At 38.2% G+C, this 11,835-nt stretch overlaps 1 protein-coding gene across 1 annotated transcript; it reads left to right on the top strand.

Moving 5' to 3' along the window:
* Positions 1-3,848: 3,848 nt before the first annotated feature.
* Positions 3,849-7,453, top strand: LOC148012704 (uncharacterized). Its single transcript, XM_087668862.1, has 4 exons — positions 3,849-4,004; positions 4,106-4,370; positions 5,981-6,265; positions 6,743-7,453. Exons 2-4 carry the CDS (start codon positions 4,112-4,114, stop codon positions 7,261-7,263), a joined length of 1,065 nt encoding a protein of 354 aa, XP_087524988.1. The 5' UTR covers positions 3,849-4,004; positions 4,106-4,111; the 3' UTR covers positions 7,264-7,453.
* The last annotated feature ends 4,382 nt before the right edge of the window (positions 7,454-11,835 follow it).

The following is an 11,835-nucleotide window of genomic DNA, read 5'->3' as shown; positions in this document are numbered from 1 at the left end:
AACATCGACATGTGCGATTTGCATTATGGGTGATCGATGGCATCTGCAGCAAACCACGAAGGAAATTACCTTAATGTTTAATGAGAACTTTGTGAAGAAGCAGATGAACATCAGACAGGCTGATTAGCTCTTTATGACCTTAATTCCTTCTCCAAATATAACTACTTTGCCTTCCATTCTTATTCCTATGCTTAGTAGAGATAGAACTGCCCTTTCTTGTAAGCAAGGAGCCTTGAATATCTTTGGGAGAGACAGGCTGCTTATTGTTCCAATGGATATGATGAAATCCAAGTGAAGCTTCATAGGGATTCAGACTACATGAAAAATTTGTTGACATGAGTTTTTGTCAAGCCGTTTATTGGAAATGCTCCCAATCAGATGTAGCTGATCATATTATCTGAAATTGAGCTTTCAAATTGATTATAATCTCGTTAGATTGATCTTCTATCTTGAAATTTGTCAAGGTCTTCTGTAGATGGGACTTTGCTTTCGAAAACCCTTCGACAACGGTAAGCTTGTTTAACTCAATAGCAGGGACAGAAAGACATAATTGCATACTTGACATACCTGTTTGATTGGATGCTTGGCCTGGTTCTGGAGACGCTTTGGAGGGGGCGGCGGCATCCTGTTGCCCTTTTTGTCATTCCTGCTTGAGCCTTATATTCACTTCGTTGAGGAAGACACGGCTGACTTCGAGAAGTTGCGAAGTCGTCAGTTCCTTCAATTTCTTGGAGACACACCCTTTGGACCGCGGGGCTTCCAAAATAGCCACTTGCTAGTTGTTCTGCAACGCCTCCCAGGTGGACGGGTCCATGTCTTGAGGACAATCCATCTCCTCTTCTGTTTGGAAGATGTTCTGCATGCTGCCCAATAGGTCGAGACCTGTATACTGAGCGGGGAATCCATTAAACAGTGGGTTACCCACTACTTTCCCAAATGCCCTTTGTACAATAGTCGCCATGTCCGACTCATGATGAGAGAAAGATAAGGGTGTCATCTGCATGATAGGCAAGGACATGGTGCCAAACTGTGGCACTGTCTGAGCACCGGTCAGGCTCTGCATCTCCCGAGACGCAGACAATACCACCCTGTCGGGCGGCACGAGAGGAGACAGGAGACCACCAACTGTTATGAGTGCCTTCCCTGCATATGCAACTCGTCACGTTGGAGCAGCAGCAAGCCCTAGCCCTCGGCCAAAAGGCTAGAGAGCGAGCGTGCAAGTGTGAGCTCGGACTCGGACGCCTGCTAGGGTTAGGAGTGGGACTCGGACTCTCAATCTTTCTCTGTCTCATCTTCAAATGATTCAAGTAGAAGCACTTGGACAAAAATACACCTAATACCACTACCTAAACCTAGATACATGTGTCAACCTAGTTACGTGTGAGGCTAAAGATCAATTTTTATTTATATTTTTTGCTAAAAATACTTTTATTTAAAAACTCAACACACCATTTATATCTATTACCTTTTTTCTTCTTACATTTTGCTTGTTTTAGGAATATCTCAAGATATCACACAATTGGTCCCCCATCACACAATGTTGCCACATGACCATCTATCAACAATTAGTCCCCATCACACAATGTTGTTGCCACATGACCATCTATCAATGAAAACACCATTGCACCTAGTCAAGTATGAACGTCCTTATCACTCATTGCCTTATGCTTCCTTAACTTGATGATCAACTACTCCTAACCATCAACAGTGCATAAGGGATTCATGTCAAAAATATGTATTGTGCTAGTGATATATTTAACTACGTTCTCTTTCTAAGTGTCATGTCAGTGATTAATTGAACCTACTACGTTGTATGAGCTTTACTTTTTTGACTAATCAACTTCTATTATTCTTTTTCACCTTTAGGAAAAAAGCAAGAAAGACAATCGAGGAGACACTTGAGGCCAAATACAAGAGACTGGGGAAGAAAACAATGGAGGAGAAAGACGGAGGGCATGGGAAAATAAAGAGAGTGAAGAAGAAAGGGAGTTCGAGCAGGATAAAAATTAAAAATATAGGAAGAAGACAACAGATGTGACTACTGGAGAGAATAAAGAAAACATCCAAATGTAACACATGAGAGAGAGAGAGAGAGATAGATAGATAGAGAGATTATATACTACTAAATTATTAATTAATTATGTGATTTACTCATTAATTTTAGCATTTTAATTGAGAGAGAGAGAGAGACTACATATTACTAACTTAATAGCTAATTAGTTTTAGTGTGTTAACTACTATGAGTTAGTTAATTAGTTATTGTGTTTACTTAAAAGTATTTAGTATGAACTAGTTAATTCATTAGTATATTTACTTACTAAACTATATTTAGTTAAGTAGTTAGTGTACTGTGTTGTAATAGTTAGCATCTTGAGTAATTGGTTATTTACTTAATTAACTAGTATATTGTGTTACAATCACTTAGAATATTAGTATAACTAACTTACCACATCATTTGTAATTAGAAGCAATGTACTTTTCCCATTCGGTTATGTTTCATCATTGGAGGGTTCACATTGGAGAAGGCAATTATAATCCTTAGGGAAGGCAATTATAATATTGACACATACAATCTTTCGTAAGGTTGGAATCTACCTTCTTCCCTTTTTGCCATAATCCACAATAAAGAAAATAAAAGAGAAGAAGAAAAATACACATCTTCTTGAAATTTGGGGCAATGGTACCCTCCCCCATAATTACAAAACAACTAAGAAACATGCTAGTTGTATAGTATGTTAATGTGATTTTTTGTGTCATTACTATACCTTTGTGAAGTAATTGTACTTTTATGAAGTAATAGGCTAATTCTTAACTGAAGAAATTAATGAAATGTGAAAACCACCACATCTCAAACTTTGCCTAAGCAACCAACATTATGGTTTTTGGTTTTATGTTTTGCAATGGATAGCTCTTCATTGGCACAACGTTCTCGAGGTGGCACAAAAAGTTTCCAGCCAAATCTAATTAACTTCAAAATGCTTGTGAGTGTCATTCACCCCATTCATCCTTTAAAACATATGTTTCACTTTGCTCAGATATTCTTGATGGCATATTCAATTCAACAATACGAATATCATGCATCAAAGAAAATTCACATTTAGTTTTCAACGAGGAGCACCCGTCCAATACCCACGTCAAAGTGTCGAGATGCTCCTCCTCACTCAAATTGTCAATCTTCGGAAGATTTTTAATATTTGTATCGAGTCGAGTCAAAAGGAAAAGAACCTTCCCCAAAAGATGCCTTTAACCTTCTTCCATATCATTGTTAATTAACCATCTATTCAGGTACGTGCTATATATCTATATATATATAGTCTATGCCTCCGTGGCCCCATCGGTTATTTTAATTGTCAACGCGTGCTCTTGCATCGGAAGGACGATGTGGAAATCGTCGCAACAGACAATCTGCTTTTTAAAAGCTGGGTGCATGTGCAGATACCAAAACCACCTGACCTACAACGCCGTTGGCAAAACCTTGGGCCATCCACTGATTTTTGTGGTAAGTCGCATTCGTTGATGTGCCCACCCTTCCCCGGGCGGTATTGTGTTTTACTGCCCTTTTACATTATCACCGTACGTGAAACCAATTACATGCTTTCTCTGACTTGTGCAGCAAGTCGACTCTGGAATCTTGATAACTTATAAGGACCCTCTTCAATTCAGTGCTTTCATGAAATAATAAAAAATACAAATGTCGTACTCTGCTCTGATTTTTGCAGACAATGCATATCCATTCGTGGTTTTACGAGGCGAATCGAAGCAGAAGCACATGCATCATGGCGTGCTTTTACTGCTTTACGTGACTGTAGTAAATAATCATATGTTCATTGCTCATGTTCACTGTCTCTCTCTCTCTCTCTCTCTCTCTCTCTCAGAATAGCTATATATATACTTACCCCCCCTGCCTGTACAAGCACAAAACATTGTGGGTTGGTACACTAGTCTACTTTGCCGCATAAACAAGCTAATAGAGCCCCAACCCACCTCCTAACGTCTTCGTTAGTGTAAGTCAGTGCATATCGTGTAATTGTGATGGCAAGATTATTAGCATATCGTGTATTTGTGATCACAAGATAATTAGCATATTCTTCGACTGTGCATGCAGGTGACCATGTCGCTGTATCAGACACCTGTGTATGTGATCGGGGGGCAGGGTGGTAATGCGTTTTCTTACGAGCAGAGCAGGAATGGGAAGATCATGAGGAGGATCGGAGTGTGGGCGGGAGAGTGGCAACTGCGAGGCATCCGGATCTGGATGTCGGGCACCGACAACCCAGTCACCTACGGCACGGCAACGGGCTCTTACAAGGAGTACACGTTCGCGGATGGAGAGCGCATCACCAGATTGTCCTTGTGGGGCAATGGTGCAGGTAAATATAGCACGAATAATGATCATCATCACGATCAGAGTAGCATCAGTATTGTTAGAAGTAATACTAGTAGCAATTGTTGGCATCATCATTGCCAAAGTAGCAACAATAATAGTATTGACTGTAGTAGAAGCAACAACAATAGTGCCAGCAGTAGCAACATCTATAGACTAGCAATTGTCCTTGTTCAAGAACATGTTACTACCGTGATGGAAAAACTACAAAAGGATCAGAAATCATCAAGATTGAAGGTGTTGATATTTGCTCACAAGCACGCTTTCCATGGATATTGCATGGGTTTCTTACATAGCCATGCATGTTACTATTACCAAATCTCTAGAAGAAACTTTGAACCCATTCATGATGCTTGCGAGGTAACAAGGCTATCAGTTACCGCAATTGCCAATGGGGCTCCTATGATGACGTCTTGTGATAAAGTCCTCTCTAATATCTACCTCAATAATGCTTGCTACTCTATTCCTTACGTGGTAGGTGACATTTAAAGGCCATATTAAAATGGAAAGATCTATTTTTTATGTGGAGTCTCCCGTCGCCTCATACTTCAACATAAAGTACCCTCCAATTGCACAAAAATTCATGGGCTTTCATCATCGAAATATATCTTGGCTTTTCTTTTGCTACCTCCCTTCAAAAACAACTCAAGCACTTCCTTTAATGGGCTAGTATCCCTCTCATACACAATACCACATAGGTATCTGATATAGAAACTTCCATTCTTAACTACTTTAGTTGGGAAGTCTTGACATATAAGGATCGGCAAACAATTGGCCTCAGCAACAAAAAAATAAATTACACTTGCACTGCTTAATCATGATCTATAGTCTAGACTTTTGAAATGCTTCATGATCCATTCTTCTTAATTCTTGTGGATGTTTTCAACACCATCAAGTTGTAGTGATTTATATGCTTATATAGTATAACAAGCCCAGTGTCATATCCAAACCATATCAATCCGAAAGAGTTGTAGTGATCCTAACAAAACCAAAACTAGTGCTCCAAAGTTAAGTAACTTAGACAAATGCTTCCACATTTTTAGACTATTTCAAAAAGCATTCAAAGGGTGTATCAAATATTCAACTCGTAACCATACAAAACATATAGTACATCATAACTGTGGTAAGATTTAGCTAGTCATCGCATGCATAGTTGTTCTATAATTTAATTTTACTGCTCTAGAGTTGGATCCAATTATGAACTTATGAGTTGAAAATGATAACATATTGGAAATGCAATAAGTAAGTTTTGCACAAAATTAACTCAAAAGATATTGAATCATCCTTTGATTGCTATTGTGGGTCAAAAGGCTGTATAGTTTTTTGCATTGGAAATGATATCGTTCAAGATATATTTAGCTCATATTTAAGAACAAAAATTTGGTGTTTCAAAAAGGATTTTCTCACTTATACATACATAAACATACATGAATATGTTTACCATATACATACATGCCTATACAAATAAGTATACATGGATGTATACGTGTGTGTGTGCGCGCGCGCACGCACGTGCGTTCATGTATGTATCTATACTTGTATTTATGTTACATGCATTAGTTCTAGACACTAACAATGGTGTTATAACTTTTCCAGGTACACGTTCAGGAGGTGTTAGATTCTTCACCACGACAGGAGGGGAGTTTTTCCATTACATGACATCTTGGGGCTTAAAGCAAGAATACCCAATCGATGTGGCATCCGGTCTTTGTGTGGGTATTGTAGGAAGAGCTAATGCTGATGTTGATGCATTGGGGTTCTATTTCCTAAAGTCCATAGCATCTGCCCGCATGATCAACGTACGCTACCCTACCTTGGACTTAGAGACTGCTGGAATTGTTCCTGTCACGCTTGATTCATATAGTGACTCCAATAATGCAGGTACCCCACATAACTCACTAAATTACCTTTCAAGAAATTATAGTCAAACATTTAAATGAAAATTTCTGCAAGTGTGTATACAAAATCTATACTAGGGTCTCACCTCCTTGGTGATTTGAATAGTGCGATTGCATACTTCTTAACCAAGCAAGTCACTAGCTAGTAGGCCACTATTGTTGATCACTATAAAGGATGCTACTAGTGATGAGTGCATGTTGAATATCCTTCTTCCTCTACAAATGTCGGTAATGAGGGTAGACTCTAGTATTGCACGAGCGTATATATGTTGTCATCTGAGCCACCGAGTTGTAATTTGACCTTGTAAATATGGGACTAAACTACCTTTTTTTTTGAAACTATACGGTTGTCTGCGCAGTCTACGTCGCCACACTGTTTTGTAGGACACCTTGTAGTAAAATTACCTACATTTATATTTCTAAACTGACATGGTTGTATATGCGCGTGTCATGAGTACAGGCTCTATTTCCAAGGATTGGACATTCTCTGGGAGCCGACAAGTGACGATCTCATCGTCATGGACGGTCACTACGGGGATCGAGTATCATGCCAGTATAACTGTGCAAGCAGGGATCCCCCTTGTTGCGGAAGTGTCAGGAGAGTTTGGATGGTCGGTGAGCGTCTCAGGAAGCTACACGACCACTCACGAGGAGACTAGAACCCTCAGCTGGGACCAATCCGGAACCCTTCAGCCGGGGCAGTGGATCTCCATCCAAGCTACCACCCGGAGAGGAAACATCACACTACCCTACCAGGCGACCATGGAGATCACCCTCCAGTCCGGCCAAGTGTTTTCGTACCCCATCTCGTCTATGTATTCTGGCGTGGATTATACTAGTGTCCAAATAACCAATACCGGAACTAGAGCAGCAGATGAGGTCGACGTCGATCAAGCCGCTGATCCAGGAGTCGCCACTACTGTAAGTACTGAGCAGCCTGATAAAGAAGTCGACGAGTGCAAGCTCCTCTATACCAGCTGAATACTCCGCTACTCGGGATATTCCAAGCGATCTTGCCGGTTTGGTTCCCGTGCACGAAAATAATTTCCTCTTTTTCAGCTGTTTGTAGGAGTGGTGCTTTTTGTAGGAGTGGTCATACGTCTTGTTTTCCTTCACGTGTTGTTGTGGACCGACCTTCGTTAAATAATATATCGCAGCTTCATCTACTTCATCATGGGCTTCGTCTACAGTTCTACTTGTAGCTTCATCGCAGCTTCATCTACTTCATCATGGGCTTGGTCTACAGTTCTACTTGTATCATGTGGGTTTTTCTAGTCTGCGGTGACATAATCTAATCACCCATGTAAAGTCATGGAACCTATCTTACTCGGAAATGGGCGTCTTGTCTTGGATGCAAACTTCAAAGCCTTCTATCAATGTGAATTAAAGTTTTAGTATTCAGAGATACCTTTCGAAAGTATCGAAGAATGAGAATTTCATTGAGAAACGAAAGCGTGATCATTAGATAGACAATTGAGAAACTTTTCCATGGATCATTCGTGGACGGAATCGAAGATTAGTTTTGAATGGATCATTCGTGGATCATTTGTGGACGGAGTTGAAGATTCCTTTCCAAGAAAGGGCGCTCTTTTCGATCGTTATGGTCATATTCCAACTCCAAGGTGGAACATTTTGCGTCCTCTCTAGCCCATAGCTAATTTTTGAATTTGACTCGAATGCTTATTTAATACTTAAGTGCTTAATCCAGATAATACTCTCTCGAGTCTTTCTCTCTCTCCCCCCCCACGAAGGCATGGAGTGGTCCCGACTCCCAATCAAGGGCTAGAGGTTGGCCTGAAGGGAGGCATACGTCGAAATATTCACTAATAAAAATGTATTTTCTGAATTAGCTAGTACCAAAGCTACTTTGAAAGTTTAAACAAGGGAGCCACCTTCCCAAAGAAGGCCTTTATATACATCCAACTTGAGGTCGTGGGAAACAAAACACCTTAACACAATCACCGAGATACTCTCCATGTTACTTACACCCAAACTCCAATCTGATAAAGAAATATAAATTTCTCATTTACCATATCCAACTATATTCTTATGTCCAAATCAATCTCTTCACAACACAGGGACGGGCTCTATAATGGACTGCCAACTATGCTAAAAGGTTTATCCTCCCTTTATATATTTCTATGTTATCAAAAAACATGAAATGGACTCACTCTTACTACATCTTACACCATATATGTGGTCTCCATAATTGTAATGTGGATGTGAAGCTTGCACTATGGCCATGCTAAGGTAATCTCCAAACTATGACATCATGAAGACCCACGCATACACAAATATGGGACCATATAGTGCATGCACATGATTAAATATGTTTTGTAAGGTTTCTCTCCCTCTCTCTCTCTAGAGTCTACACACACACACACACATTACCTTCATCTATGTATCTCTCTATCTGTCACATACTACTATTCACTCTGCCACACAAATGACATCTTGAGAAAAGTGAGGAATGGTTGGATCCATCAAAGCCTCAACCACACATGGCTAGAATTCAAGATCTAACAAACTGCTAGCCTGCCATCAACAATCTAACCAAGACACTAAAACAAAGCACAATAGTAGACATTAATAACATATTGTAATAAAGTGGGAGCACATATGGGCTTCAAAGATGACACCTATCTATATATTTATTCCGGAAAGGATTCGATGCAATTTGCACATGCATATAGACACGCCTATTAATTTGCATTTAGATCCGAATAACTATTAAAATGAAATATGAAAGTATATATTGAAAGGTAGAAATAAAAGAATAATTATAATCATGTCATGATATATATTATTCATGAACATATTTAGGTCACAAGTACTGGTTAAATATAAATTAGGAGACAATATATTGAAAAAAGCATGTATTGATTGGGATTAAGTCTTGGGATTAAACCTAACTAGCTAACAAATGTACTTGACTTTTAGTATACACGTGAAAAATGTAAAAACCCACAAATAGGTCAATACATATGTATCATGTGTGACTCATCATTGCTATATTATTAAGTAATGCATGCATATGATCTTAGAATAATTCAAAATAAAGATGTCAAGATATGTATTGTTTATGCTAATATAGAATATCATACTAATACAATGAGTATCTAGGACTCAATCTCATCCTTAATGAGATGAATCCTTGCTAATCACTTCTTCAAGGAAAACATTGGCATACTATTTCATCCAAGATGGTTCATTTTCACTACTTGATTGCTCTAATTTTTAAAGCTTGATTAGATAAACACTACAATGTACAAAGGATATATCAACAAAATCTTGGACAAAATACGTTTTAAATCATTCTTGAACTTCTTTCACTTGTCTTGATGAATCCAATAAAGCTTTTTTAATCCCACAGCATTATTGTAAAAATGAAAAGACCTCTAAGTCGGCATAAGGTAGATTGGTTTCTCAACTTTCCATGTATGGTAGTTGCTTTTAGTTTAGATCATTCAATAAAACTTGGATCTCTAACAAGCTAGGATGTAGGAACTTCTTTCTTTTTTCATTTTGTTGATGCATATAGTTTTGCTTGCCTAGGATATGGATGTATTATATAGGTTGAAAAGGTGTACGATCAAGAAGTTGAATGAGCAACACAAGAAGATGTATGATCTTCTAAGCCCTAACTTTCGCACATATGATAACAAGGATCATGTGCACTTTACTACATTTGTGTTTTTTAGCACTATATTAGGGGGTTTCATATACCCTTATCTTTTAGACTAATTAAGTGCCAAGGCAGGATGGAACCCCTAATGTACCATTTTCATGCATTGCAATATATGAAGCCCAATGTGGCTATACATATTTAATCCGCATGCATCTAAATGAGAGTTCACTCATTGAGTACAAATGTCTCACAAACACATTCTAGATAATCTACCAATCAATTGGAATTTTGGAGAGAGAGAATAAGGTCCATGAAGGGATACAACAACTTAGGCCAAGATTTGTAAATGATTCTCAAATTCACTAAGAGTATTTTTGAGTGGGACATGGACAAGATTTGCATTTTCTTAATGAGGGGTAATGTTTTGATGACTATAATAGACTTAAAGTAAAACCAACAAACCTTGTATACACATGTTACATAAATCATGGAGACACTATACCTATCATGACATTTATATTTTGTTGTGAGCATTAAAGGAGTTGAGGTGCATGGCAAGACCTTTTGAGTTTCATTTTCTCCAAAAGCATTGACAGTTGTGCACATTTTACATTTAAGGCATTTGCATGATTTTACATAGGTGCATGATGGTCATATATCTAGTGGGCATAGTATAAGACATAAGGTTTCAGATTATCCTCATGAGCTTGTAAGGTATTGGGCTAAGTATAGATATCTCCTCTATCATTTCAAGAGGTGAGGTTGAGGAGAGTGAATTTTTGTTAGTCTTGGCATATTTATATAAATATGGCTCATAGTGTAACATATATATCTAACTACTAGATTAAGTTTTCTTTGTGTGCCTTGATAAGGGCCTACTATATGCAAAAGATGCATAGTGTGTACTTGTGGGTGCTTAGTCTATAAAATGTTTAGTTTAACATTGTCAAGGGAAAGGGTTGATTGTTTTTTATTATTTTTTTCCTTCATGTATGAAATGGCATGTTGCATTTTTGGGGGTCATAGGCTATACATATCTATGAAAATTTTAAATATACTATGGTAGTACTTTTGCTTATGTGCAGCATAGTGTGTGAACAAGAGCTTGGATATCCTATCCAAAGGGTGTACAAATGTAACATGCAGGAAGACACATGCAAAAGAGAGGAAAAGGTGGTGGAATCTAAGAAACAACTCGGATAAGTCAAACGAGGAATAGATAGGGTGATTGAGCACAACATTACAATAGATGGGAGTTTCCCAAAACATAGTAAATGTGTATTGGGTAATAGTTTTAGCTCTAAATACTCCAAGGAAAAAGATAATTGAGGTGAAATGCATTGCACATTTCCTAAGAGAGAAAGAAAATTATGTTCTTAGATTGAAAGATAGAAGACAGTCCACTCGCTACTAGAGGGGATGCCCATAGCAACATCAATTTCATCTCTTAAGCAATGTAGAGGACCTTGCTATGGGTGTCAATATTATGGTCATGTTTAACTAATGCAAATCATGTCACTATGGGCATCACTATGGTCATGTTGTGTATGTGGTGCATGTAGCGACATTATATACATTGCTTAAGCAAAACATAAGTGTTGTTTTTTATGTCACTTAAGTGATGACGGGCATTGCTTAAGTGATGCATAAAATATATATTTTTGATAGGCTTTGTATTATAAGAAATGCCTAAACAACTACCTTATATGATGCTTTGGTTTTCCAAAAAACGGGGGTTGATGAATTCATAGAATCTTTGATCTATATATCTATATATATATGTATATACAAACGATCTCTCTCTCTCTCTCTCTCTCTCTCTCTCTCTCTCTCTCTCTCATGTGCATGCAACAAAGGGTGGTGCTGACCAAAGCAATAGTGATTGAACAAAAAATGCAGTATCATGGTATTTTTTTCTACTTAAT

Source organism: Lygodium microphyllum, chromosome 27 (genome assembly GCF_053477565.2).
Source record: "Lygodium microphyllum isolate KBCC chromosome 27, Lygodium_microphyllum_v1.1.10, whole genome shotgun sequence".
Taxonomy (NCBI): Eukaryota; Viridiplantae; Streptophyta; class Polypodiopsida; order Schizaeales; family Lygodiaceae; genus Lygodium; species Lygodium microphyllum.
The sequence above is the reverse complement of the archived record's forward strand: the minus strand, read 5'-3'. Positions and strand labels throughout refer to the sequence as shown.

Coding starts and splice junctions, on each gene's coding strand:
- LOC148012704 (XM_087668862.1), top strand. CDS start 4,112: ATGTCGCTGTATCAGACACCTGTGTATGTGATCGGGGGGCAGGGTGGT. Junction 4,371..5,980: donor CTTGTGGGGCAATGGTGCAG/GTAAATATAGCA, acceptor TAACTTTTCCAG/GTACACGTTCAGGAGGTGTT. Junction 6,266..6,742: donor TAGTGACTCCAATAATGCAG/GTACCCCACATA, acceptor TCATGAGTACAG/GCTCTATTTCCAAGGATTGG.